At 47.0% G+C, this 25642-nt stretch overlaps 1 protein-coding gene across 1 annotated transcript in view; it reads left to right on the top strand.

Moving 5' to 3' along the window:
* Nucleotides 1-25642, top strand: part of SNRNP200 (small nuclear ribonucleoprotein U5 subunit 200) — a 46325-nt gene that overhangs the window by 12574 nt on the left and 8109 nt on the right. The window contains exons 9-34 of the mRNA XM_081333680.1: nt 463-599; nt 1137-1220; nt 1340-1513; nt 1604-1741; nt 2001-2156; nt 2556-2726; nt 3078-3271; nt 3810-3933; nt 4110-4259; nt 6313-6423; nt 7160-7291; nt 7450-7638; nt 9770-9967; nt 11084-11236; nt 11970-12050; nt 12719-12802; nt 13215-13321; nt 15367-15485; nt 16073-16227; nt 16570-16759; nt 18222-18395; nt 19616-19776; nt 20734-20958; nt 22688-22879; nt 23619-23797; nt 23960-24111. Coding sequence (XP_081189806.1) covers nt 463-599; nt 1137-1220; nt 1340-1513; nt 1604-1741; nt 2001-2156; nt 2556-2726; nt 3078-3271; nt 3810-3933; nt 4110-4259; nt 6313-6423; nt 7160-7291; nt 7450-7638; nt 9770-9967; nt 11084-11236; nt 11970-12050; nt 12719-12802; nt 13215-13321; nt 15367-15485; nt 16073-16227; nt 16570-16759; nt 18222-18395; nt 19616-19776; nt 20734-20958; nt 22688-22879; nt 23619-23797; nt 23960-24111 — 3930 coding nt within the window. The remainder of the gene's footprint in view (nt 1-462; nt 600-1136; nt 1221-1339; nt 1514-1603; nt 1742-2000; nt 2157-2555; nt 2727-3077; nt 3272-3809; nt 3934-4109; nt 4260-6312; nt 6424-7159; nt 7292-7449; nt 7639-9769; nt 9968-11083; nt 11237-11969; nt 12051-12718; nt 12803-13214; nt 13322-15366; nt 15486-16072; nt 16228-16569; nt 16760-18221; nt 18396-19615; nt 19777-20733; nt 20959-22687; nt 22880-23618; nt 23798-23959; nt 24112-25642) is intronic.

The following is a 25642-nucleotide window of genomic DNA, read 5'->3' on the forward strand; positions in this document are numbered from 1 at the left end:
AATTCATACAGCTGGTTTGTGAATTAAGATCATGATGGGAGCCCGCCCAACACGATCGTAAATCGTAAGGGTTGTAAAGAGGGCCGCTCACATGACTGACCTGATTTTACGAACTTTTTTGTGGGGGTCATCAAGTGAATACAGTGACATTCCCCTCCCCCAGCTATTGGAATCCAGATCATAGGTCCCCGCCCTCCGCCCCGCCCCCCCTTACAGGTCTATCCTAACTTTGAATGGTTGCTTAGTGACTGGTCATATGTTGAGGCCTATTTGCATTAATACTAGCCTGCATGCTGCATATTCCCTGTGTGAGCATTTATTTTTATTTGTGTGTGTGTGTGTATAATTGATTTTTTAACACAGCATAAATCACTCGATAATTAGTAAACAGTGTGTTACCTGGGTAACATTCTTCCTGGCTGTGCCATGTGCAATTGATGCTTTGCTTTGCTTTCTTGCTAGTCCTCTACTGTAGTCTCCTGGCAAGTGCTCAGAGTGAAGCTGAGAAGGAGAGGATTATGGGAAAGATGGAGTCAGACCCCGAGTTGTCCAAATTCCTGTATCAGCTGCATGAAACCGAGAAGGAAGATTTGATCCGGGTAAGAAATTGATAGTAACGACGAGTGGAGGAATCTTGTGAAAAGTATGGTTGCATCAAGGCAGGTTAATCCAGAACCAGTATTGACTTTACAGCTGCGCTGCGTAGCTTATAGTTTCTGTGTATAGCATCACTACATTAAGAAACTTGCAGGATTTACTTACTTACAAAACAAATGACTTCATTTAATATTGCAGCCTTCTAACCTCTACCATTTTTTTCTCATTTGTTTCTGCATCCCTACACATTGAGTGACTATGCAGTTGTCTGCTGTAATTGTAAAATGACCCCGATAGTTCACTGGGGCTTATTCCTTGGGAAGGATATTTAAGATTATAGCCTTAACTGACTGAAAGTCACAAATATTTGCTATTGGCAAAACAGAAGCTTCCGAGACCCCCCCCCACTCACCCATAGCCGAAAAATCCCCCTTCAGATGAGAATGCTGTTTAGGGTTTTGTTTTTTTAAAAAAGATCTTTCTGGCATTCCTTGTTAGAATGAAGATTAAACCAACTTGTCTTTGTCTTCCTCTTTTAGGAAGAACGCTGTCGCAGGGAGCGCGTCCGTCAGTCCCGCATGGACACTGACCTAGAGACCATGGATCTGGACCAAGGAGGAGAGGTAATTTGGGGAATGTAGTGGTTTGAGGGAGCTGCAGGCTGGCTGGTGCCTCAATTTTCTGTCCCTATCTAAAGTCCTCTTCCAGTGAGATTTGCCCCGGTTGTCTTCTTCAATCCCAGGCGCTGGCTCCTCGGCAAGTGTTGGACCTGGAGGACCTCGTGTTTGCCCAAGGAAGCCACTTCATGGCCAACAAGCGATGCCAACTGCCGGATGGTTCTTTCCGCAAGCAGCGCAAAGGCTATGAGGAAGTTCACGTCCCTGCCCTTAAGCCCAAGCCCTTTGGATCGGAAGAGGTGAGTCACCCTCTCATTTCCCTTCTGGGCCTCTGTTTTGTGAACTTGGCCTCATGGTCGTTTCTCTTCTCCCTCCATCCTCTTCCTCAGCAACTAGTTCCCGTGGAGAAGCTCCCCAAATACGCCCAGGCTGGATTCGAAGGGTTCAAAACCCTCAACAGGATTCAGAGCAAGCTCTACCGCGCTGCACTCGAGACGGACTTGAATCTGCTACTCTGTGCGCCCACGGCAAGTGTCGCCTTTCTCTTCGTCCACCTGAGTTTTCCCCACCCAGATGCCCTTCGGTGGGCTCTCCTCCCCCCCCCGCTCTCTCATCCCTACCCTAGAGTAATTCTAGTGCGAGTTGTAGTCCAGAACACCTGGAAGGCAAAGGCTGCTCTCTGCTTTGTTTCTGAGTATTTTGTTAGAGGGCGGTCTGTGGGGAAGGGGCTGGGGGTGGGTCAGCCAGAATGAGGGTTTGCTGCCCTGACTCCCTCTCACAATCCAGGGTGCAGGGAAGACCAACGTGGCTTTGATGTGCATGCTGCGTGAGATCGGAAAGCACATCAATCTTGACGGGACAATCAACATCGATGACTTCAAAATTATCTACATCGCACCCATGAGGTCCTTAGTGCAGGAGATGGTGGGCAGCTTTGGAAAGGTAAGGAGCTATTTCTGAATTTGCAGAAGACATGCGCACGGGTCAGCACAGGTGGGGCACAGCTGGGATGAGGGGAGGTCACCAGTTGTGCTAAGACCAGCTATATTTTATGTTTACTTCATTATTTTATGATATTGATGGCTCGCCCAAATTTTAATGGACTTTAGTTGGCCTAAATAGTCCCCAAAAAATGCACTAAAGCCAACATCAAAAGGCAGAAATGAACACTCAAAATCCCTGGTACATCACTTGGTTGGGGCCAGAATAGCTGCTGGAGCAGTGCTGCTTTAGGCAAGGAGGTGAACTTCATTTGATCTGTTTTTGAAACGAATGTCGAATTGTCTTGTTTAAAAGTGTGGGCCGTTTGTTACTAAATGTCGGTTCTCTTCCTCCTTGTAGCGCTTGGCCACTTACGGCATCACTGTGGCTGAGCTGACTGGTGACCACCAGTTGTGCAAGGAAGAAATCAATGCCACCCAGATCATCGTCTGCACCCCGGAGAAATGGGACATCATCACGCGCAAAGGAGGGGAGCGCACCTACACCCAGTTGGTGCGCCTCATTATCTTGGTGAGTTGGTTCTCGAGCCTCTGGCCGGGACCAGACAGCAGCCCTGGCCGTGTGATCCATTGGAACAGCACTAGCAGTAGCATTTAGACTTCTATGCCACTTCACACTGCTCTACAGCCCTCTCTTAAGTGCTTTACTGAGTCATCCTCTTGCCCCCAACCATCGGGGGCCTCATTTTACCCACCTTGGAAAGATGGAAGGCTGAGTCAACCTGGTCAGGATCAAACTCCTGGCAGTAGGGCAGAGTCAGCCTGCAATACAGCCTTCTAACCACTGTGCCACCCTTGCTCTTGGCAACTCTACTTCTCTTGGCTTGCTATGCATGAAGGTCACACTTTCTCCTCTGGGCAGGATGAGATCCACCTCCTCCATGATGATCGGGGGCCGGTTCTGGAAGCCTTGGTGGCCAGAACCATCCGCAACATCGAGATGACTCAGGAGGACGTCCGGCTGGTTGGGCTCAGTGCCACCCTGCCAAACTACGAGGATGTGGCTACCTTCCTGAGGGTGGAGCCCACCAAAGGACTGTTCTACTTTGACAACAGGTATGTGGCAGAAGGCGGCTGAACGGTTACTGGGCATTATGCAGGGCGTAACTGGTGACACCGGGCTGTCTAGCCGATCTCTAAACTGCCCAGTTTGCAGACAGTTCTGAGTAGCTTGACCCACAAAAGCTTTGCAATCAACAGTGAAGCCCAGTGGATCCCGCCTCCTGGAGGGAACAGGAGCTAAACTGCCTCCCCCGCCAGCAAAGACAAAAAAACAGGCCTACAACTATTTTTTTTTTGGTTGTTATTCTGACTATCACTGTTAAAGTAAACCTACCATTAAAATTACAGACTGATCATTTCTTTGTCAGCGGGCAAACGTACAAAATCAGCAGGGGATCAAATAATTCTTTCCCTCACTGTAAGTCCTGAGAGAGAGAAATATAACATTGGTTACCATGTTCTTGTCAAACAGAACAAGGAATTGTACAAAGTACGTCTTGGATAGAAAGACCTTTTTACATCTCTAATTTAAGATTTACAAGGCTAGCTGCTGTCGTCTTCATCTCTCTGAATTCTGCCCGTCTCCTTGTAGCTTTCGCCCAGTTCCTCTGGAGCAGACCTACGTGGGAATTACAGAGAAGAAAGCCATCAAGCGCTTTCAGATTATGAATGAAATCGTGTATGAGAAGATCATGGAGCATGCTGGGAAGAACCAGGTACGATGGGTTGGACTTCCTTTCATTTCCCCCTACATTTGCTCTTAAGGGATTGCAAAACTAGATATACAGTATTGTCATTTGTCTTCGGCGCCCTCTAGTGTTCTTCGTTGCAAGCTCAGTGCCACTCTGGGCGATTCTGATTAATGGTTCTGCTTCTGATGCTTGTAAACCAGGTGCTCGTGTTTGTCCACTCCAGAAAGGAGACGGGGAAGACAGCGCGAGCCATCAGAGACATGTGTCTGGAGAAAGACACGCTAGGCCTCTTCCTGCGAGAGGGCTCTGCTTCCACGGAGGTCCTGAGGACAGAGGCAGAGCAATGCAAGGTATTTTATTCTCCCAACACTTTCCATGCCGATTTCAAGAGAGGCTTTGAACAAAGCACCTGTAAAACAATAAATCTGAATGAAGGCAAATATACGCGCCCCAGGATAACTGTCAACCGTCCCAGCTTGGTCAGTTAGAAAAGAGAGACTTTCGAGGGCACGGTTTGCCAAAATGAAAACAATCCTGGACTTACATTTGGGTACTTGAGATGGAAGTTGATATACGCTTTGCTAAAGCCAAGTGATTACAGTAGAAGCAAAGCTGGATCTAACGTTTTTGGGCTCAAGGCATATGGCTAACTTTTCCCTTCTTCTCTGAGTATCCAGTTGGGTGTTAACGAATTGTTTGGGTAACAATCTTTGTCTTCACGGGCTGGTTGGATTCTTCATTCCACAGTATGACCTTGGAACGGCTCTTGCGGGAGGGTCCGATCCTTAGTTTCAATTCCTCTCATACTAACCCCCCATCCCACTCCACAACTCTCTGCCCTTCAAGCATGGCAGGCTGCCAGCAGGAAGTGCATAGCGTAGCTGTCCATGCTGCTGACATCCGATGTTCTTGCTTGACATCATAGGGAGACGTAGCCTTCCTTTAACTCGTATATTATTTTTAGAGCTAGAATTAGTGGACGCTGGGGGGAGTAGAGGGAATGTATCTCAAGACTGTAATAAGAGAAGAATTTGGCGGGTTGTTAAACAGGAGGGAAAGTTTGCACTTTAAACTAATTGGAGAATGTGATTTATGACGTTTAAATTAAGGGAGGGAACCACGTTTGATACGATGTGTTCAGGGGAGGAGAATTCAGATCTTGGCTTCTAATATATACGTGCGGAAGCTATGCGAGTATAATAAAAGATTCTTTAAGGTAAACAATGCCTTGAAGTTCTTTGAAGTACTGCATTTGTCCGAACCGTGACAGTAGCAGGATGGCAGCCCGGACAATAATGTTGCAGGATCCAATCTGAGTCGGTCACCAGGGACCAGAAGTTTATTGTTGCAAGCATTTTGGACCCGTGCCGGAGCCCGTCCTCTGGAAACATCTCTCCCTCCCCACCCTCAGCCCGTCCGTGGAGAAAGAGAAGTTTCCCGAGGACGGGCTCCGGCACGACTCCGAAAGCTCGGAAGACTTAAGCCTCTGGTCCTGGTGAGCCACCCAGGTTGGATCCTGCAATGATAGACCCATCTCAACAATGATGTGCAAAGTACAGATAGTCCTTGACTCACAACAGTTCACTTAGTGACTGCTCGAAGTTGCAACGGCACTGGAAAAAGTGACTTACAACCATTTTTTACACTTGTGACCATTGCAGCATCCCCAGGGTCAGGGGATCAAAATTCAGACGCTTGGCAACTGGTTCGTATTTATGACGGTTGCAGCGTCCCAGGATCATGTGATCCCCTTTTCTGACCTTACAAGCTAAGTCAGTGGGGAAGCCAGATTCACTTGACGACCGTGTTACTGATTAAACAACTGCAGTGGTTCATTTAACAACTGTGGCAAGAAATGCTGTAAAATGGGGCAAAATTCACTTAACTATCTCGCTTAGCCACAGAAATTTTGGCTCAGTGGTGGTCGTAGGTCGAGGACTACCTGTATTATAGAACATCCAAGATAGAAGATAGAGCCGTATTTCTAAAAGATGCAGCTTTTGCCCTTTTAAAAAAACTTTTAATAGAGAATTGTACTTGTTTCTTCTTATTAGCCAAAGTCATCTTATCCCTTGGATTGGCACAGTCAGCAAGCCTCCCTCAGCCCTTTAAGGCAGGGGCAGGCAAACTTGGCTCTTTTATGACTCGTGGACTTCAACTCCCAGAATTCCTGAGCCAGCCATGCTGAGGGGAAAGAGAGAGATTTCCAAGCTGAGCCATGCTGGCTCAGGAATTCTGGGAATTGAAGTCCACGAGTCATAAAAGAGCCAAGGTTGCCTACCCCTGCCTTAAAGGGGTGGTGGGCACCTAAAAATACTTTCTGGCTTTTTTCAAATCATTGCAATCATTGGGAGGAATTTTCTTCTTTGTTTTCTAACAACTTTGCTGTTTTCTCCCTTACAGAATTTGGAACTTAAAGACTTGCTGCCCTATGGATTTGCCATTCACCACGCGGGCATGACCAGGGTGGATCGGACACTGGTGGAAGATTTGTTTGCAGACAAGCACATTCAGGCATGGCAGCACTTCTCGGAATAATGAATTCCCTGTTGTTGAATGTCTTAAAATTCTTAAAAGGCAAAGAAGGCTCAGAATGTTCTTGCATTATTTGGGGGCTACTGTAGATTTTTGTTCTCAGGGAAGATTAGATGTGAAAGGCTGTTCTATTCCCCTCGGTGGATGAGTCTGAATGAGGAGTATTTTGCCACGATGCGTGGTCCTTGACTTATGACTACAGTTGGGGGCTGGGATTTCCATTGCTAAGCAAGGTGGTTGTTAAAGCAAGTCATGTCCAATTTTATGGCCTTTTTGCCGTGGTTGTTAAGCAAATCAATGCATTTGTTAAGTGAATCATGTTGTTAAGTGAGTGAGTGGCTTCCTCCATTGACTTCGCTTGTGGGAAACCAACTGGGAAGGTTGTAAGGGATCATGTGACCCCAGGACACTGGAACCCTCATATGCCGGGCACCGAGTGCCTGAATTTTGATCATGTGACCGTGCAACCATTCATAAGTGTGAGGCCTGATTGTAAGTCAATTTTTTGAGTGCCCTACCTACTATAGGTAGTCAGTTATAACTTGACTAGCTATATTAGTTGCGTAAAAATTAAATGAAATTATGTGTGATCAAAATTAATTATTGCAAAGACATCTCTTAACTGGGCTTTTACTGATATTGCATTTTACACAGAGATTAGAAGCTGTATTAGATCTAAAGTTTGTTCATCTCCTGGGCGTTCTTCTCTTTACAGGTTCTGGTCTCCACGGCAACCTTAGCTTGGGGTGTTAACCTCCCTGCTCACACGGTCATCATCAAAGGGACGCAGATTTACAGCCCCGAGAAAGGCCGCTGGACTGAGCTGGGTGCCCTGGACATCTTGCAGGTAAATCCTGCTCACGAGTTGGAACGCTCCAGAATGCAGTGCATTTAAATGTTCAGAGCTCCTTTCTTTCCCATCACAAGAAATTTGTCTGGCATGCTTAAAACCCTATACCAGGTCCTGTGCGTGAGTCTCAAGATGTGGTGGTGTGTTTTGTTTAGATGTTGGGTCGTGCCGGAAGACCTCAGTACGACACGAAGGGCGAGGGGATCCTCATCACGTCCCATGGCGAACTGCAGTACTATCTATCTCTTCTCAACCAGCAGCTTCCTATTGAGAGCCAGATGGTGGCCAAGCTCCCAGATATGCTAAATGCAGAGGTCGTGCTGGGCAACGTCCAGAATGCAAAGGTGAGGATGGGGTGCCTATATCTGGCTGCTCTGGAAATGTTCCTAGGTTGGCAGTCTTTGCACAGGATGTATGTGAAAATAAGATAAAGATAGTTGGCACTCGGCTGCCATTTTGTAATCTATTCCGTATGGAATAGCAAATGGCAGGCTACAGTTTTAAAAAATAAACGGTTAAGTTGGAGTTCAGTAACAATACAGAACAGCCATCAGCAGACCCATAGAGATAAGCAGAATCTGCATATCATTCAAAGGAGATCAAAGTGGAAGCAAAAAGACCAGAACAACTCATTGCCAGCAGTCAACCCCCAGATAAGCAGAGATTAATACCAAGATTAATATTAGCTAATAATCAAGTAGTAAAACAATACCCAAGTAAAGGGATTACCAACTCAGACAAACAGCAAAAAAACAGCTCAATCGAGGAACTATCCAGAAGAAGAAAAACAACAACAACACTCCCTCCAACAGTGGTAGGCAAGCCACTCCTTTCTAGTCCTGATGATGCTTCCTAGTTTGGTAACGAGATGTCTCGAGAAAACAACCAAGCTCAGAGAGCACCAAGGACCCCGCAGAATATATAGTCAGGGCTACGAACACTTCTCCAACTGCAGTCTTTTACCCTGGGTGAAGAGTATACAGGACAATTTCTGCTTTTGTTTGTTCCTGTTTGCATTTTGAATTCTGCATTCCAACTGCTGGTAAGATGTCCCTCTCGCTGACCTACTCTCGGATGTCTCTGCCTAGTGTAGATTTCCTCCGTGTGTGTTCCTACTTCAATGCTTTTAGTATCTGCAGCAAGCTTTTTGAGCCCTGGTGCCTTCCTAATGTCTTGAGATCTGCTGGCATAGAATTTGGGGAGTTACATTTCCAGCCCATCCAAGGATATCAGGACGAGGAAGATTTATCTCAGGAGGGCTTGGAGCATCACTGCCAATTCTTGCAGATGTTTCTTTGTGCCCTGTTTTATTGTAGCGCCTATCAGCCTACAACTGAGAAAGATTTAGTTTGTCCCAGTTACCAAAAAATAAAATAAAAATCTCCCCCTTTTGTCTCTTTCCCTGCCTCCCCTCCAACCTTGTCATGATGCTCTTTTACTCATTTGTTTTCTTTCTGGGGCCACCCTCTCATGAAGGGTCTAATGGAGTTGAACAACTGCAATAAATTTAAATATAAAATAAGAAAGCAACTCTGGGTGGCTTTCAGTGGGTTAAAAGCAAAAGCAGAAATAAAAGCATTTGTGCCAGGGGACTGTCCCACACTCAGATTTCTTTTACCTGACTGTTGCCTTGGTTGTGCTCTTCTTTCTGTTCCTCAAGGCCAGGGGTGGGCAACCTTAAACACTCAAAGAGCCCCTTGGACCCATTTCCCAGAGAAAAGAAAACACTGGGAGCCAGAAAACTCACTCGTGCGAGGGGGCTGGGGGTAGAGCTTGATTGAAGAATTTAATTAAAAAGAAATAGAGGCTGCTGTGCATGAATTCTCTCTCTCCCTCCCTCCCTCTCCTCTCTTCCTCTCTCCGATCTTCTGCTCACCTGGCAAGCTGGCTTCGCGCTGTTCTCTGACAAGCTGACACACCTTCTTATTGGACTGGCTCTCCTGAGCTGCTGCTTTCTGCTGCTTCCTGCGGAGACGCAGCAAAGGCAGGAGCCCCACCCAATAAGTTTGTCAGCTTGTTGGAGAACAGCGTGAGGCTACTCTCTTTTTTACACACACACACACACACACACACACACACACACACACACACAGAGAGAGAGAGAGAGAGAGAGAGAGAGAGAGAGAGAGAGAGAGAGAGAGAGAGAGAGAGAAGGGAAGCGCAAGTGCCTCTCTCTCTCTCCCTCTCGTTCTCCCTCTCCCTCTCCAAATGGCGGAAGACAACTGGCAGCCGCAGGAGAAGGCTGAAAGAGCCACATGCGGCTCCAGAGCCGCGGGTTGCCAGCCCGTGCTCAAGGCCATTTCTTATATCCTCTCTGCTCTCTCACTTTTTTTCCTTTTAGTATAGTCTATGAGCCTACTTTCCACACCGTACTGGTGTTCAGAGCAGGAGTCGTCAATGCCATTTCATTCCCTGGCCCTTGTAGCATTTCAGAGATTGATAGTCCCTGTGTGCTTCCTATTTGGGCTGTTGTAGGATGCAGTGAACTGGCTTGGCTACACTTATCTCTACATACGAATGCTGAGATCTCCAAATCTCTACGGCATCTCCCACGACGACATGAAAGGAGACCCGTTGCTGGACCAGCGCCGACTGGACTTGGTGCACACGGCAGCCCTGATGCTGGACAAAAACAATTTAGTCAAATATGATAAGAAGACTGGGAATTTCCAGGTTAGTACGGAGATGTTTCAGGTTACTTTACCTCAGCATATTCCATCAGCCTCTGTTAAGGGTCTGGCCATAAATCATCACTTGCGTTGGTGATTGGCAAAGAGCCCTGATGACCCGATGGCTAGCATGCAGTGTTGCAGATTAAGTCACAGCTCACTTCAGGAGTTCGATCCTGATCAGCTCAAGGTTGACTCGGCCTTCCATCCTTCTGAGGTCGGTAAAATGAGGACCCAGATTGTTGGGGGCAAGATGCTGACTCTGTAAGCCTCTTAGAGAGGGCTGTAAAGCACTGTGAAATGGGTTTATAAGTCCAAGTGCTGTTGCTATCGTGTACGAGGCCCAAAGTATCTCGTACATTTCCATTTCATTTTATTTCTAAAGCTGCCCACTCTCTTGCAATTGTGGGCAGCTTACAGAGAATTACTAAAATTGAAAAAGACCACAACAATAAAAGACAAATACTACGGAGAGGGGGAAAAGAACCAAGATAAAATATACAACAGTTAAAAATTACATCATGCTCGCAAAATAATAACTGACACCACCCGTCATCCTGTCTTTAGAGTTTGCAAAAAGAGCCAAACAGCAATGCTGCTGTTTTCAGCAGCATTGTGACTGGACTTTGGTGGGATGCTGTTCCAGAAGGCAGGCAAGACCACAAAATATACAAAAATTTGCTCGGTGAGACTCGTGCAGTTCAGCCTCAGTGCTGTTGTTGTAATGAAATTTAACAAGGGAGTTACAACAGGTTCGAGCCTGTGAAAAGCATGGCGCGGCAGCATTGCCACGTGATGAGACGGGCGGCAAACAAATCTAATCAATAAAAATAAAATAAAAATAAAAATCTTCCTGTAAAGCTAGGTTGCCCAGTTTGCAAGTCAACCAGATTGTCAGCAGCTTCAAGATATAAGGAAGCGCTGCTCCACACAAAGCTTAATTAACACAAACCTTTTTGCCTGCAAAACCGGTGACACAAACACACAGAGAGACACACACCCCCACCCCCTATCTTCAGTGGCTTTAGAACAACAGCATTACAATGCATAGCTCTGCGTACAGTTGATTCTTCCTTCTCCCCATGTTAGCTGCTCCTTCCCCAATTGTTCTCCCTCGCAGGTGACCGAGTTGGGCCGCATTGCCAGCCACTACTACATCACCAACGACACCATACAAACCTACAATCAGCTGCTCAAGCCCACCTTGAGTGAGATTGAACTCTTCCGCGTCTTCTCTCTGTCCTCCGAGTTCAAGAACATCACCGTGAGAGAGGTATGAAGTCAGAGGTGACGTTTCCTTCCTGCCAATCTGTTATCTTCACCATTGGGCTAATACTGGGACAGTCACATTCTGCAACTCCTCCGGTATTTTTGCATCGCTCCAAGAGCTTTCTCCCAACTCCTGCTTTTATCAGGGGAGGAGGATAATATTACTGCCTTAGTTTCGGCGCTTGTTTTCCATCTTTCAGGGATTAAAATAGTTTTGAATGTTAACATTAGAGCTATTGTTGCTTAGCTCCCTTCACGAAAATAAGTGTGCCCATTTCTAAATGTCTGGCATTCTAGCTTTCCCTCCACAAGAACCTCACAGTCCTTTCATTTATTTATTATTTTTTTACAGAATCTAGCCACAATTTTTGCTTTCAAGTGTAGCCCTTTGTTGCTCATGTTTTACCTTTGGAAATGGATTGACTTAAGATGGGCAGAGGTAGGGGTGATTTGCAGTAATTCATCCATCACCGTAGCCAGTTGATTCCCGAATGACAGCCAAATTGTAGTGCTGAAAGGAAAAAGGGGATCAGAAAAGCTCCATCCTAGTCCTTGGAACTAAATTCTGAACTCAGCATTCTTTATTGTTATGCAGTGAGTCTCACACAGCAGATTCCAGTTGGTGGAACTCTAATAAAAATAAAACACTTTTTTTTCTTGTTCAAGGTCTGTCCACTTTAGCCTGACAGGGGTGATTCACTTCCCCCCTTTTTCCCCCTCTCTCCTAATCTTTGCAGGAAGAGAAACTGGAGCTTCAGAAGCTGCTTGAAAGGGTCCCGATTCCAGTCAAAGAGAGCATTGAGGAGCCAAGCGCTAAGGTACGTTTTTCCAAGTCCTGTGGGAAAGTCTGGACTTGCTTATATTTTACAGTGCGTGTCTATTTTTGGTCTGTTCATACACACATATTGCCAAGTGCCTAGAAGACTGAATGGGAGATTCAGATGAATAGGCAGTATGTTCTAGTTCAGTGATGGAGAAACGTTTACAGACCGAGGGCCCAAACCCCAACCCAAAACCCACTTATTTATTGCAGGGCTGCATCAGCGCTGCGGTTCCCTCAGGGAGGGCGGGGTGTGCGGCCCACTGGGTGGGCATGGCCAGGGTGGTCACAGCAGCCTGGGTGGGTGTGACCAGGTAGGCATGGCCACCTCGTTACTCTAACACTTCTATGTGAGGTTGCTAGCTGGCCATTTTGCCTGCTTTGTGCTGGGCGGGGCTGGTGCTCCGGGCGGTGGCAGTGGCGCCCTAAGGGACCTGCGTGAGCTGCTAGTGGCAGCAGTGCACGTGCCCACAGAGGGGGCTCTGAGTGCCGCCTCTGGCACACGTGCCATAGGTTCGCCACCACTGTTCTAGTTGGTTTGAGGCTGGAGTCCCAAATTAAGAAAATTCTCTTAACCCCCCCCCCCCCCCCAACAGTATCTCCCCTTCTAGGGACAGAAGGAAGGACATGTTCTTGGGAGAGGGCTAAGTTCGTTTTCTCTCCTAGATCAACGTGCTCCTCCAAGCCTTTATCTCTCAGCTGAAACTGGAAGGCTTCGCCCTCATGGCGGACATGGTCTACGTCACTCAGGTGAGTCACAGTTCCAAGATAATTGGATGCCTCCGTAGCTGGGGGTGGCTGTCCTAATGCTGGAGAAGGCTATCCCAGGTTTTCAGGATCCTTGTGGAATCTGGAGATTTTTTTTTTTTACTATTTCATGAAATTTAAAATCATAAAGCCTTCGGTGGACTAGAGTCCAGTTTGATCCATCTCTTGATTGTCCAAGCTTCTTTGGCTCTCAGACAAGGGGGAATGCCTCTGAGGTCTCCTCCTCTGTATGATGGAATGGGAACCTCAGATCCAGACGGTTTAGGATTCAGAAGGCGATGGTTCTCTGAGATGGGAAATTAAAGGCTCCCTGAGGTGGGATGCACATTATTTTTCCTCTTCCTCTCGGTACCTGTAGCGAACTGAAATTGTCGCTCTGTTTTTGTTTTCTCAGTCTGCTGGGCGGCTCATGCGGGCCATCTTTGAGATAGTCCTTAACCGGGGCTGGGCGCAGCTCACCGACAAGACCCTCAACCTTTGTAAGATGATTGACAAGCGAATGTAAGGCGGCTTCTCTTAATTTTTTTTGTAGCTTCCGTCTGTTAATTTGACCTGCCTATCATATCATTTGTTTCCGTGCGAGAGAAATAACTCAGTTGCTCGGTCTCGGCAATGTTCCATGTAAATATTGCTAGAATGGTTTGAAATAGGGCTTTAAGGATTAAGATAGGGAGGGACAAATCTGTTGAATGTATGTTCAACTTCAAAAATAAATATATGTACAGGTAGTCCTTGACTTAGGACCACAACGGAGTCCAGAATTTCCATCGCCAAGCAAGACAGGCATTAAGTGAATTTTGCCAGCTTTTTTGCCACCGTTGTTAAGAGAGTCACTGCAGTTAAGTTAGTAACATGGTGGTTAAGTGAATCTGATAGATAGATAATCTTTATTGTCATTTTTTTTACTATGGGCACGACGGCACACATCAAAAATGAAATTTAGTTGCCCGCTCTCAAAGTGAAACACATACATGACACACACCTAAAACATACCACGTACAGCGTATCTATAGACCCACACCCCTACATATACGTAACAAAATATTAAATACTGTCCATCTTGAATACATAACGGAAGGAGGAAGCCTGAGAGTTCACAAGGTTAATGCTGTGTGGAATGAAACTATGGCTGAATCTGGTTGCTCTGCTACGGATACCACGAAGCCTCCCCTTTGACTTTGCTTGTCAGAAGGTCACGTGATCCCAGGGCGCTGCGACCGTCATAAACATGAGTCAGTTGCCAAGCGTCTGAATTTTGATCATGTGACCCCAGGGATGCTGCAACGATGGTGTGAAAGACAGTCATACTTTGGTTTCCCTCAAATGATGCAACTGGCAATTGTGATATCTGTGTCCTGGTCTTCTGAATTTTGTCTCTGGGGAGGAACACACTTTTTAAAGGAAAAGTTTTTAACAGTTTGCCAGTAGTGTTAAGCAGGGTTAACAGGGAGAAAGGAAGGAACCGTTGCGTTGTGGAGATGGCAGCATGGGTGTCTTGTATCCTTAAGTGTGCTGGGTTCTGGCATATTCCTTGATCAGCATTTTTTTAATATATCCCGCCCTTCTCCGAAGACTCAGGGCGGCTTACAATCTAAGAAGCACAAATCAATGTGCTTAGCAATAGCCTTCATTCTATGTATATACCTGCTTATTAGGGCTTCCCCCAAGCGGCATTTTTACAAAGTCAGCTTAATTGCCCCCAACAATCTGGGTCCTCATTTTACCTACCTCGGAAGGATGGAAGGCTGAGTCAACCTTGAAAGCAGTCCTTGCCACCAGAACCTTCTATAAACCTTTTTAATATTCTAATAAGTTCCTCTATTTCCCAAGAGGTCTTGTTAGAAAACGTGAAATGTGACTGCAGCAGTGCAGGCTTCGGAATCCCCACATTAGATGTTGGGAAGAGAATGTTCTATTTTGCACATGTAGACACACATAAGGAACATGTGCATACCCCCAAGATAGTAAAATTAGGGAGTCTTGTAAATGAGAACGAGCAAAGTTGGGTCTCACCGCCCTCGCAAAGGACCACTTTTTGCCAATAAAAATAAAAGATTCAATAGAATAGAATAGAATAGAATAGAATAGAATAGAATAGAATAGAATAGAATAGAATAGAATAGAATAGAATAGAATAGAATAGAATAGAATAGAATAGTGCTGGAAGGGACCATGGAGGTCTTCTAGTCCAACTCCCTGCACAAGTAGAAAACCCTATAACATGGATGTCCAGTCTCTTCTTAAAAACCTCCAGTGATGGAGCACCCACAACTTCTGGTGGCAAGCTGTTCCACTGGTTAATTGTTCTCACTGTTAGGAAGTTTCTCCTTAATTCTAGGTTGCTTCTCTCCTTGAATAGATGAAAGGAACTAAACTGTAGCTTTCTAGTATTTCATCTTTTCTAGCCAGGATTGAGGATTGGATCTTGAGAGATGCAATCCTGGAGTTAGATCAGTTCCCTGCACTGGTTCGCAGTTTTAGATATTGTTTCCGGAGATGCCGACAATTGAAGGAAAGCATCTGCTGGATCCTTCTTGTTCCTACAGGTGGCAGTCCATGTGCCCCCTCCGACAGTTCCGGAAATTGCCTGAAGAGGTGGTGAAGAAAATTGAGAAGAAAAACTTCCCATTTGAGCGGCTGTATGACCTGAATCACAACGAAATAGGTCAGTGAGGGAGACGGCAGACAGGAGGGATGTGCGTAGGGGAGGGCTCCTCCTGTAGGCTGACAAAGGTACTGTATCCCTTTGAAAGGTGCGCATTGCTCAGTTTTGTATCACAACATAGTTGAGTGCACATCTTTGATCCTGAATTAAATGTTTAGATTACGGCTGAATTTGAAGACACCAAAAGCTGAGACAGAAGTGACCTGGCGTTATGTGAATCACCAGAATAAATACCATTTGTAATGAATTTGATATTTCTACGTAAATTAAATTAAAACAGTAAACTCCTGAAGACTATTTGAATACACGATTACAGATCTCTGTTCGATTGTGTTTGAAGTGACACAAAGATTGACCTCACATTGAAGAATGAGCAACTACAAATGCCTTAGCTCACATGACATGGCAAGTCATAAACCGGGATTTATAAATCCGATAGCTGGATTCACATGATAACGCTTAACCAGAACCATGCCAAAAGCTTACCACGGTGTATGAACCCAGCCATGGGGAATACCCAGCCCTGATTCTAATGCTTCTGAGGAGATCCTTGTCTCCTCCTCTTTACCAATACTGTCCTTCTGCAGGAGAGCTTATTCGGATGCCCAAGATGGGAAAGACGATCCACAAGTATGTCCACCTCTTCCCCAAACTGGAGCTGTCTGTCCACTTGCAGCCCATCACTAGGTCTACTCTGAAAGTGGAGCTAACGATTACTCCTGATTTCCAGTGGGATGAAAAGGTAAACGGACAATCTGGAATCTGCAGGAACAACTTCCAGTAATGTTGAGAAGCTGGGATCTGAGGGTCACCTGTGGATGGGGCAGTTCACGGTGGAGAAATCTCTTCAGTCTTGGTCTGGTGACTCTTCTTGCTTCCTTGATACGATCCCATCTCTCTCTCTCTCTCTCTCTCTCTCTCTCTCTCTCTCTCTCTCTCTCTCTCTCTCTCTCTCTCTCTCTCTCTCTCTCTCTCTCTCTCTCTCTCTCTCTCTCTCTCTCTCTCTCTCTCTCTCTCTCTCTCTCTCTCTCTCTCTCTCTCTCTCTCTCTCTCTCTCTCTCTCTCTCTCTCCTTTTGGGGGCAGGTCCATGGTTCCTCTGAGGCCTTCTGGATTTTGGTGGAAGACGTGGACAGCGAAGTGATTCTCCATCACGAGTATTTCCTTCTGAAGGCCAAGTACGCCCAAGATGAGCACCTCATCACCTTCTTCGTGCCGGTTTTTGAGCCTCTTCCTCCACAGTACTTCATTCGGGTGGTCTCGGATCGCTGGCTTTGTAAGTCTGTGGAGAGGGGGGTAGGGGTCTTTTGCCAAACAGGTTTATTCTATTTATGGAAATAGCAGTGTTGGGGGGATAGGTTAGGAAGGCATTCCGTCTGCACGTAAGCATTTTCTTGCAAGAAGTCAGTCCAGCCTGGATTTTGCAAGAGCCGGGCGCAGTGGTTAGAATGCAGTAATTCAGACTGACTCTGCCGATTTGCCAGCATTTTGATTCTCACCAGCTCAAAGCCGACTCAGCCTTCCAGCCTTCTGAGGTTGGTAAAATGAGGACCCAGCTTGTTTTTTTTGGGGGGGGGACAATTTGCTGACTCTGTAAACCACTTAGAGCCGTAAAGCACTGTGAAGCAGTATGTCAACGCTGCAAACCTTGGATGTTTTTGCTTTGACAATATAAGAGGCGCCCTCTTCCTTTAAATTGTTTTGCTCTTAGAATTAGATGAAGCTGGGGGGAGGAGGATGCTACCCCAGTTGTTTTTAATAAGATAAGAAATGGCCCTTTATAGAATGGAAGGGAAGCTTTGCCCTTCAGCCTGCTAATTGGAGAACGTGATTCATGACTGCTAATTGGAGGAGGGAACTGTGCCAGGTATTAGGTGCTGAAGGGAGGGGAATTCAGATCTTGGCGTCTCAACATGCCCGTGGCTTCTTCACACCTTTCTCAGAGACGTAGACATAAACCAGGCACTGAGGTTATACATTCCTTATTTCTTCCTTTGTTCTTAACTGACAGTTTAAAAGAGAGAAGGCAGGAAACATGATACAGACCCAATAAACAAAGTAAAGGGTTTCATTGTAGCGAATAGGGGAAGTGAAAGTAATAGCCTTGCAGGCATATCCCCCCTCCCCCTTGGAAGTATGGCAAAACCCAGGAAAAGGTGGGATTTATTCTTAGATCAGAGAGGGTAGATAGAAATGAAATGAAACAGGAATGGGTTCTGACAAGAAGGTAAAAAAAAGTCCAGTTTAACACCAATTCAAGAGCCCTATAGCTAAAAATGGCAAAAGAATATTTCACAGTTAATATACAGTTACAAGTCAGAGCCCGTGAGAAGTGAATGTAAAGGAGACAGAAATATCAGTCCAGTCTGCCTTGTTGTTGCTAATCCTGCTGGGCTCCTGAAGGCTAATGGCAGCCCGTCGGGTGTCCGGCACAAGCCTCAATGACATCCCGAGTGACATTGTTGCATGACTGATGCGAAGAGTGCAATCTGTGTGATAACTTCATGACACGTGTGACAACGTCACTGGGCTCCCCTGCAGACGCCTTGGCAACCAGACTAAAACTACGGTTCAGGATTCTCAAACTGACTGCCGGGTCTCTCCTCCAAAGGGGACTGGCTTAGCAAGAGAGAAACGTGGAGAGCTGATGCGAGCTTGTTTTCTCCTCCACCTCTTGGTGCCCGGGCTCTTCAAGTGTCCCTGCTGCTCACTTGGGTTTCTCTGCTTGCTCATTCCAGCCTGCGAGACGCAGCTGCCCGTCTCCTTCCGGCACTTAATCCTTCCAGAGAAGTACCCTCCTCCGACCGAACTGCTGGACTTACAGCCCCTGCCGGTCTCTGCATTGCGGAACAGCGCCTTTGAGAGCCTCTACCAGGACAAGTTCCCCTTCTTCAATCCAATCCAGACCCAAGGTAGGCATTGCCAAAAAAAGAAAAAAGAAAGCATTTTCTTGGCCGTGGAGAGCGTCCTGGAGATTGAACGTAGACAGCACAGGAATATCTAAATAAACGATAGCTAAATAAATAAATAAATATTTTAAGCCATTAGAAACTTAAAACAAAATACCCAAAACTGGGTAATATCTTTATTAAGACAAAGCAAAGCGGGTCGTAGTGTGTGCAGATGATTGGGATTCTCCTCAGGCAAAGTTTTTTTTTTTTTTTAAAAAAGGTGGGGTAGAAAAGGTTGGAGAAATATGAAAATCAAGCCCAGAGGGTATAGCGATGAAGTGAGTGGCTTAAGCCAAGACTGGATGCCTTTCGTTGACAAGGAGTGGAAATTAGGGTCATGGTTTGTAACATTAAATCACCTCCTGCTTCCTCCATAAGTTGTGAAGACTCAAATGACAGCCGGCACAAAGTCTGCCTCTGTGTCGGGCGTGCGCAGCCAGAATAGCTCACGAATAGGCTCAAGGGGATATTTCATTGTTGATCACCTATATTACAAGAATCTCGCCAGACTGTCCACCGTCCCTTGGGAAGTAGCAGATGTAGACCTGGGGATATATTTCCGTGGTGGCAAACCTATGGCACAGGTGGCACGCAGAGCCCTCTCTGTGGGCACGTGCACCATCACCTCAGTCCTAGCCCTTCAGCTGGGTTTTAGAAAACCTTGTCGCTTTAGGCCTCCGCCGCCGTGTGAAAAAAAAAGTGAATCAATTAATTTCAACTTCTCGCAGGAAAAAGATCTCGCAAAGTTGGAATTGATTGTGAAGTTTTTGATCCCACCCAGTCTGCCGTTAGCACCGCAGCCACGCCCACCCAATGGGCCATGCCCACCCAATGGGCCACGCCCACCCAATGGGCCATGCCCACCAACAATACATACATAGGTTTTGGGTTGCAGTTTGGGCACTCGGTCTCCAAAAGGTTCGCCATCACTGATACATTTCCTCCTCTGAACCAACTCCAAGCTGGAATGTCTCCTTACTTCCCCTAGAGAGGGCCCTCCCTGTCAGCCGGGGATTCCACCGCATCGTTGCAGAATTGCAGATGGTCAAAACTCCTGCCTTATAGCACAGGAGCATGGCTTCCCTATCTGGTGCTTGTCGCTCACCTGGCTGCACCTGTGGCATCACCGCAGCACCCAGTGATGCCTGCAAGGCGTTCAGTCCGGCTCTTTCCATGTCTAGTGTTCAACACCGTCTACAACAGTGACGAAAACGTCTTTGTGGGCGCGCCAACCGGCAGTGGGAAGACCATCTGTGCGGAGTTTGCCATCCTGAGGATGCTTCTGCAGAACGTGGAGGGACGCTGCGTCTACATCACTCCCATGGAGGCGCTTGCCGAACAGGTGCCTAGCTCTGGGCTAGCTTTTTTTTTGAATTTTTTTATTAGTTTTTATAGGGTTAAAGAGGGGGCTAAGGGAATGGAAATTTGGGGTAGGGTACAGGGAAGGTTGGGGGTGAGGGTTGGGGTTTCCCCCAGTAACATTAATTATTTGGAAAACAGCATATTGTCTGGGTAAATATATATAAATAAAAGTAATAAAGGTAATAATAACAATGATAGGCATAATAGATTATCATAAACAGTACTAAGTTTTCAATGTATGGTATTCTTACTCAAATACATTCAAAATTGCATGTCACATTCCTTTCTCTCTAACTCCCTTATCTAGCCATTGATAGAATTTATTCCAAGTTCTATAGTAAACTGAATGTCCTTCCTCTTTAATCTCTAGGGTTAATCTATCCATTTCTGCACAATCCAATATTTTCTTCATTAATACTTCTTCAGTCAGTAACTTTTCATTTTTCCAATATTGGACATACATAATTCTCGCTGCTGTCAATACATGTAACATTAAGTATCCGCTCTCCCCATTTTTATTTATTTTTACACACACACACACACACACACACACACACATGGAAGGGAACAGATCAGCACTCAATGGAGGTTGCTCGCTCTGCAGGAAGGCCGGGAAACCGTATTGGCCCTTGTATAACTCGTGGACTTCAACTCCCAGAATTCCTAGCCAGCATGGGAAAAACTTTGGCCCCTTCTTGACCCGTGGCTGGCTCAGGAATTCTGGGAGTTGAAGTCCACAAGTCATACAAGGGCCACGGTTCCCCAGCCCTGCTTTACAGAGAGTCTCGCAGGCAGCAGATGTGAAAAGGAGGAAGTGGGTGGGGGTTTGGCGAGAGTAGAAGGGGCCCAGCTAGCCAAGGTTCAACCTGGAGGACCTCTTGAGATGTTCTCATCTTCCTCTTCCTTCCTTCCTTCCTTCCTTCCTTCTCTGAGGCAGATCTTCCTGGATTGGTACGAGAAATTCCAAGAGCGGCTGCTCAAAGTCGTCTTGTTGACGGGGGAGACCAGCACTGACTTGAAGTTGCTGGGCAAGGGCAACATCATCATCAGCACCCCGGAAAAGTGGGACATCCTGTCCCGGCGATGGAAGCAGCGCAAAAACGTGCAGAACGTCAATCTCTTCATTGTGGACGAAGTCCACCTCATTGGAGGCGAGAACGGGGTGAGTTTCCAGCCGAGAAAATCGCTCTGTTTGGAGGGGGAATGTTGGGCACAGCTTCCTTTTGCTCTATTCCAGGGGTCTTCAAACCTGGCCCTTTTATGACTTGTGGACTTCAACTCCCAGAATTCCTCAGACAGGCACGTGTGCCTGGCTGAGGAATTCTGGGAGTTGAAGTCCACAAGCCATAAAAGGGCCAGGTTTGAAGAGCCCTGCTCTATTCTTTCATGGAGAAGATGCCTGTATCCTGAAGCTTTGGTTCTTTCCCTCCAACCTAGTTGGACAATTTTGCCTCGCGTGGTAGAGAAAGGCAGGTCTCCGACTGTGAAAGGTTTTTGTCAGTGCTTGTGTTAGAAATTTCGGGTGAGCAATTTCCCTTCTTTCCTCCCCAACCAACTGGGGCAGTACTTCACGCCGTGTAATGACCTGGAAGACATCAACCCCAGTTTACTGAGAGGTGCACACGGGGGTGTTTTTGCTCCAAGCCACCCTATTTTTCCTGCTTGAAAAACACTTCCACTGCTTCTTTTAAGAGGAAAGCAGGCACGTAGGGATCTGTCTCATCTGGACTGCTACCTCACCTCTGGATGTTAGTGCAATTTGCAAAGGAAGCCATTCGGGTTTGCTGCCAGGTGTGTGGCGTGTTTCAGCAACAGGCTTTTTTTTAACCGGGGGTCTCCAACCTGTTGGGCCCTGAGGGGTTTGCAACTGGGCCGTGGAAACAGCCAGCGAGCGTGCGCGTGCATACATTTGTGCCAGCATCCAGCAAGTGTGTGCACACACGCTGTGCGTGAGCGGCAGGCACATGTGAAAGCTGCTTGTGCAAATGGAGCCACCCAGGCACACGCTGGCCACTTGCGTGCACCATTCCCCATCACCACCACCACCACCCACCACCAAGTCTACAAAGCCAGAAACATTGGGGAACGCTGTTTTATAAGACACATTTACCTTCCTCAAGGATAATGGCTTTGCATAATGTGATTGAGGATGTAGTCATCTCTGGTCTAAAATTGTGGTAGCACATCTGTGGTAGCACATCTCTACCTGGATACTGACAACTGATTCTTCCTTACTGCAGGAATGAAATCCACTGTTCAGTAAACCAGGTTATTAAAAGGAGATCTGATATAGTCTTTTTAAAATGTATTATGTCCGAGATAGGTTCAAATGAGTAAAGATCTGAGTACTAAGAAAGCAAGCTCTCCTTGTAAATTAAGTTTCCAGAAAAAAGCCAGAGAGTTTCAGCTCACCCAGTTCACCACATCTGCAGTCCCTTCGTTCCTTCTGGGACAGGATTGTAGACGGCCTAAATGAAACGGTTGCCATTTTGAATCCCTCTTTTGTTTTCCTAAGAGACTGAAAATGTGTAGATATGTATGGCAATGGTTCTCCACCTTGGCCCCTTGAAGAGGGGTGGACTTCAACTCCTAAAATTTCTCAGCCAGCTATGCTGGCTGGGGAATTCTGGGAATTGAAGTCCATTTTCAAGGGGCCAAGATTGAGAAACACTGATGTGTGGGATTGTGACTGATAATCCATTGTTGACCTCCACCCCCTGACCTAATGCAGTTCTTGCTCATTGATAGAGCTCTGGGTGATTTCTTCATTTCTTCAGCGAAAGTTGGGTGAAGTTCAGCACTTCATCGCATGCCTTTCTTCCTCACTTGTCCCTAATTGCTAGATTGGGTGTCCCTGACGTAACTTATCTCTCTTTGGTTTCTTTTCACAGCCAGTCCTAGAGGTGATCTGTTCCCGAATGCGCTACATCTCCTCCCAGATCGAGCGGCCCATCCGAATTGTGGCCCTCAGCTCCTCCTTGTCCAATGCCAAGGATGTGGCCCATTGGCTTGGTTGCAGTGCTACAGCCACCTTCAATTTCCACCCCAATGTGCGCCCTGTACCTCTGGAGCTGCACATCCAAGTAAGTCTCCCGCTCTTTCAGTGGGCCAGCTCCACCCACACGGAGCTCCTGAAAATCAGTCCATTACTCAGTTTACCTCTGCATCCACCTTCATTGATTGAGAGATGCTTTGCATCTTATTAGGCAAAGCAAAGGGTAAGGAGCTACCCAGCTGGTCCCTCGGGAAAGCAGAACTCTTGGCTCTGTTGAATTGAATCACAAGAACTTTTACTGAGAGAAAGTGGATGCAGAAAAGTCAGGCCAAATCCGAGAGCCCCGCGCAAAGCTCAAAGCAGTTCTTCCGTTTCCCCAAATCCATCCCCTGACCGGTCTATCAGCAGCCAGTGTGATGCCGGAAGGTTGTTTTGAGAATGCTGAGGTGCTAGGCATATAACAGGGCATCCTCAGGGCCTGGCGGCCTTGAAGCCAGGCTGGAACCGGCTGGGAGAGAGTCTGCTCCGTCTCTGAAGACAATCTCCCTCCCTAATTCCCAAGCGGTTATAGCAAAAGTGAAAGCATGTGAAAGATGCCAGCAAACATTCCTCCCCCCCACCCCCACCTTTCCACAGAATGGCAGGACACGCTGGTGGACCTGACACAGATTCCCTTTCCGTCCCTTTCTGGAGCTACTCAAACCTCAGCTTCCCCTTCCATGCTGTCAGTGGGCTTTAATTGCAGTTCTTCCTTTTAAAGTTTGCCCAGCCAGTAGATTTGATGTGATTGTCATCCTGCCTTGGTTTCCTTCCCTTCTTTTGCTCAGGGCTTCAACATCAGCCACACGCAGACCCGCCTGCTCTCCATGGCGAAGCCGGTCTACCATGCGATCATGAAACACTCTCCGAAGAAGCCGGTCATTGTGTTCGTTCCCTCGCGCAAGCAGACCCGGCTGACGGCCATTGACATCCTCACCACCTGCGCTTCAGATGTCCAGAGACACAGGTAGACTTTGAGCGTGCTTCGAACTCGACTCCCGTTCCTGCTTGCTTCTGCCCGGCAGAGTCCGGCCCTCGACAAAGCCACGTCCTCCTTTGCGAAGGAAAAGCTGGCTGAGATCTGGCTTATCTGATCTGATCTGATTTGCCTGGCTTCCTGTCTCGACAGGTTTCTGCACTGCACTGAGAAGGACGTGGCTCCGTACGTGGACAAACTGAACGACAATACCTTGAAAGAGACGGTGGTGAACGGGGTGGGCTACCTGCACGAGGGGCTGACCTCAATGGAGCGAAGAGTGGTGGAGCAGCTATTTAGCTCAGGTAAACCGTCAAGGAAAAGCAAAGCCAATTGGGCCCAAATAGGCCTTACTTGGAAGAAAAAAAACAACAACCCATCAGATTCACAGGGAAACAACTTAATAGGTCAAATCCCTTCTGCTGGAAAGATTAGCTAGTAAACTGTTAACGTTGCAGGAAAAGGCCGCGAGGAGGGTGTGCTTTTAAGTTTCCACTGGAAATAAACAATCTGCAGAGAAGAAATAATCAAAAGTGTACATTTAGTCCTTGACTTAACAACAGTTCGTTTAGCGACAGTTCAAAGTTACAATGGCACTGAGAAAACCTATGACCCTTTTTCACACTTAGACCGTTGCAGCATCTCCATGGTCACATGATCAAAATTCGGGGGCTTGGCAACTGACTCATATTTATGATGGGGAAGTCAATGGGGAAGCCAGATTCACTTAACTACCCTGTTACTAACTTAGCAGCTGCAGTGATTCACTGTGGCAAGAAAGGTCGTAAAATGGGGCAAAGCTCACTTGTCTCACTTAACAACAAAACTTTGAGGGTCAGTGGTGGTCGCAAGTCGAGGATTACCTGTATCTTGCTGATTTGGTTGCTGTGAGGTGCAGTGGGTGAACACCAGTTGCATATTGGAAGATGCTTCTGGTCAGCCGTAACAGAAATGAAGGTGCTGCTCTAGAACAGGGCTTTTCAACCAGTGGTACGGGTACCACCTGTGGTACATTGGCACCTGGCAGGTGGTACATGAACATCCTAGAAAAGTAGCGGGGGAGGGGAATGAACTGAACCGGTGGCAGCACCGCACAAGCCTGAGCGAGAGACGGCTGGAGCTGCAGGGCTGTCAGGGCTCAGTGGAAGCGCCAGGATCACCGCCAGGCTCCAGCTGGAGCTCAGCGCTGATCCCGGTGCTTCTGAGCCCAGAAGAAGCACCGATCAGCTGGAATGTTGCAGCATCTCCAGGGTCTTGTGATTTACATTCTGATGCTTGGCAACTGATTCCTATTTATGACAGTCACAGTGTCCCAGGGTCATGTGAAGTGACCAAAACCTGCTGCAACCACCCAGCAGACCCGGGGAGGGGGATAAAAACCAAACACCCCCCCACCCCACCTCCGCTGCCAATCCTCAACAGAAAGGCTCACAACAATGAAAACCTCAGACAGGAGGAAGAGCGTCGCTGGGCGGGCAGGCAGGCAGGCTTCTTGCTCAGCTGTGGCTTGGGGGGGGGCTTTTTTCAGTGCTGTTGTAACGTCAGTCACTAAGCAAACTGTTGTAAGTCGAGAACTACCTGTACTTCATCACTTTTTTCCTTTTTTGGGGGGGTCATCCAAGTTTTTGACACCTTGCTAGGCGACTGTTGGTACTCGGATGTTGCCATATCCTAAAAGTGGTACAATGGGTGAAAAGGTTGAAAAGCCCTGCTCTAGGTAGTAGCAGACTTGACATACTTCCTCCAAGCTATGGAAGCTTATTTGTACTCTGGCTATTAGGGGCTTTTGTTTGCAGGCAGCTGAATGAATATGTCCCATGGTGGTTGTTTCAGCTC

This window comes from Vipera berus (genome assembly GCF_964194415.1).
Source record: "Vipera berus genome assembly, chromosome: 8".
NCBI lineage: Eukaryota > Metazoa > Chordata > Lepidosauria > Squamata > Viperidae > Vipera > Vipera berus.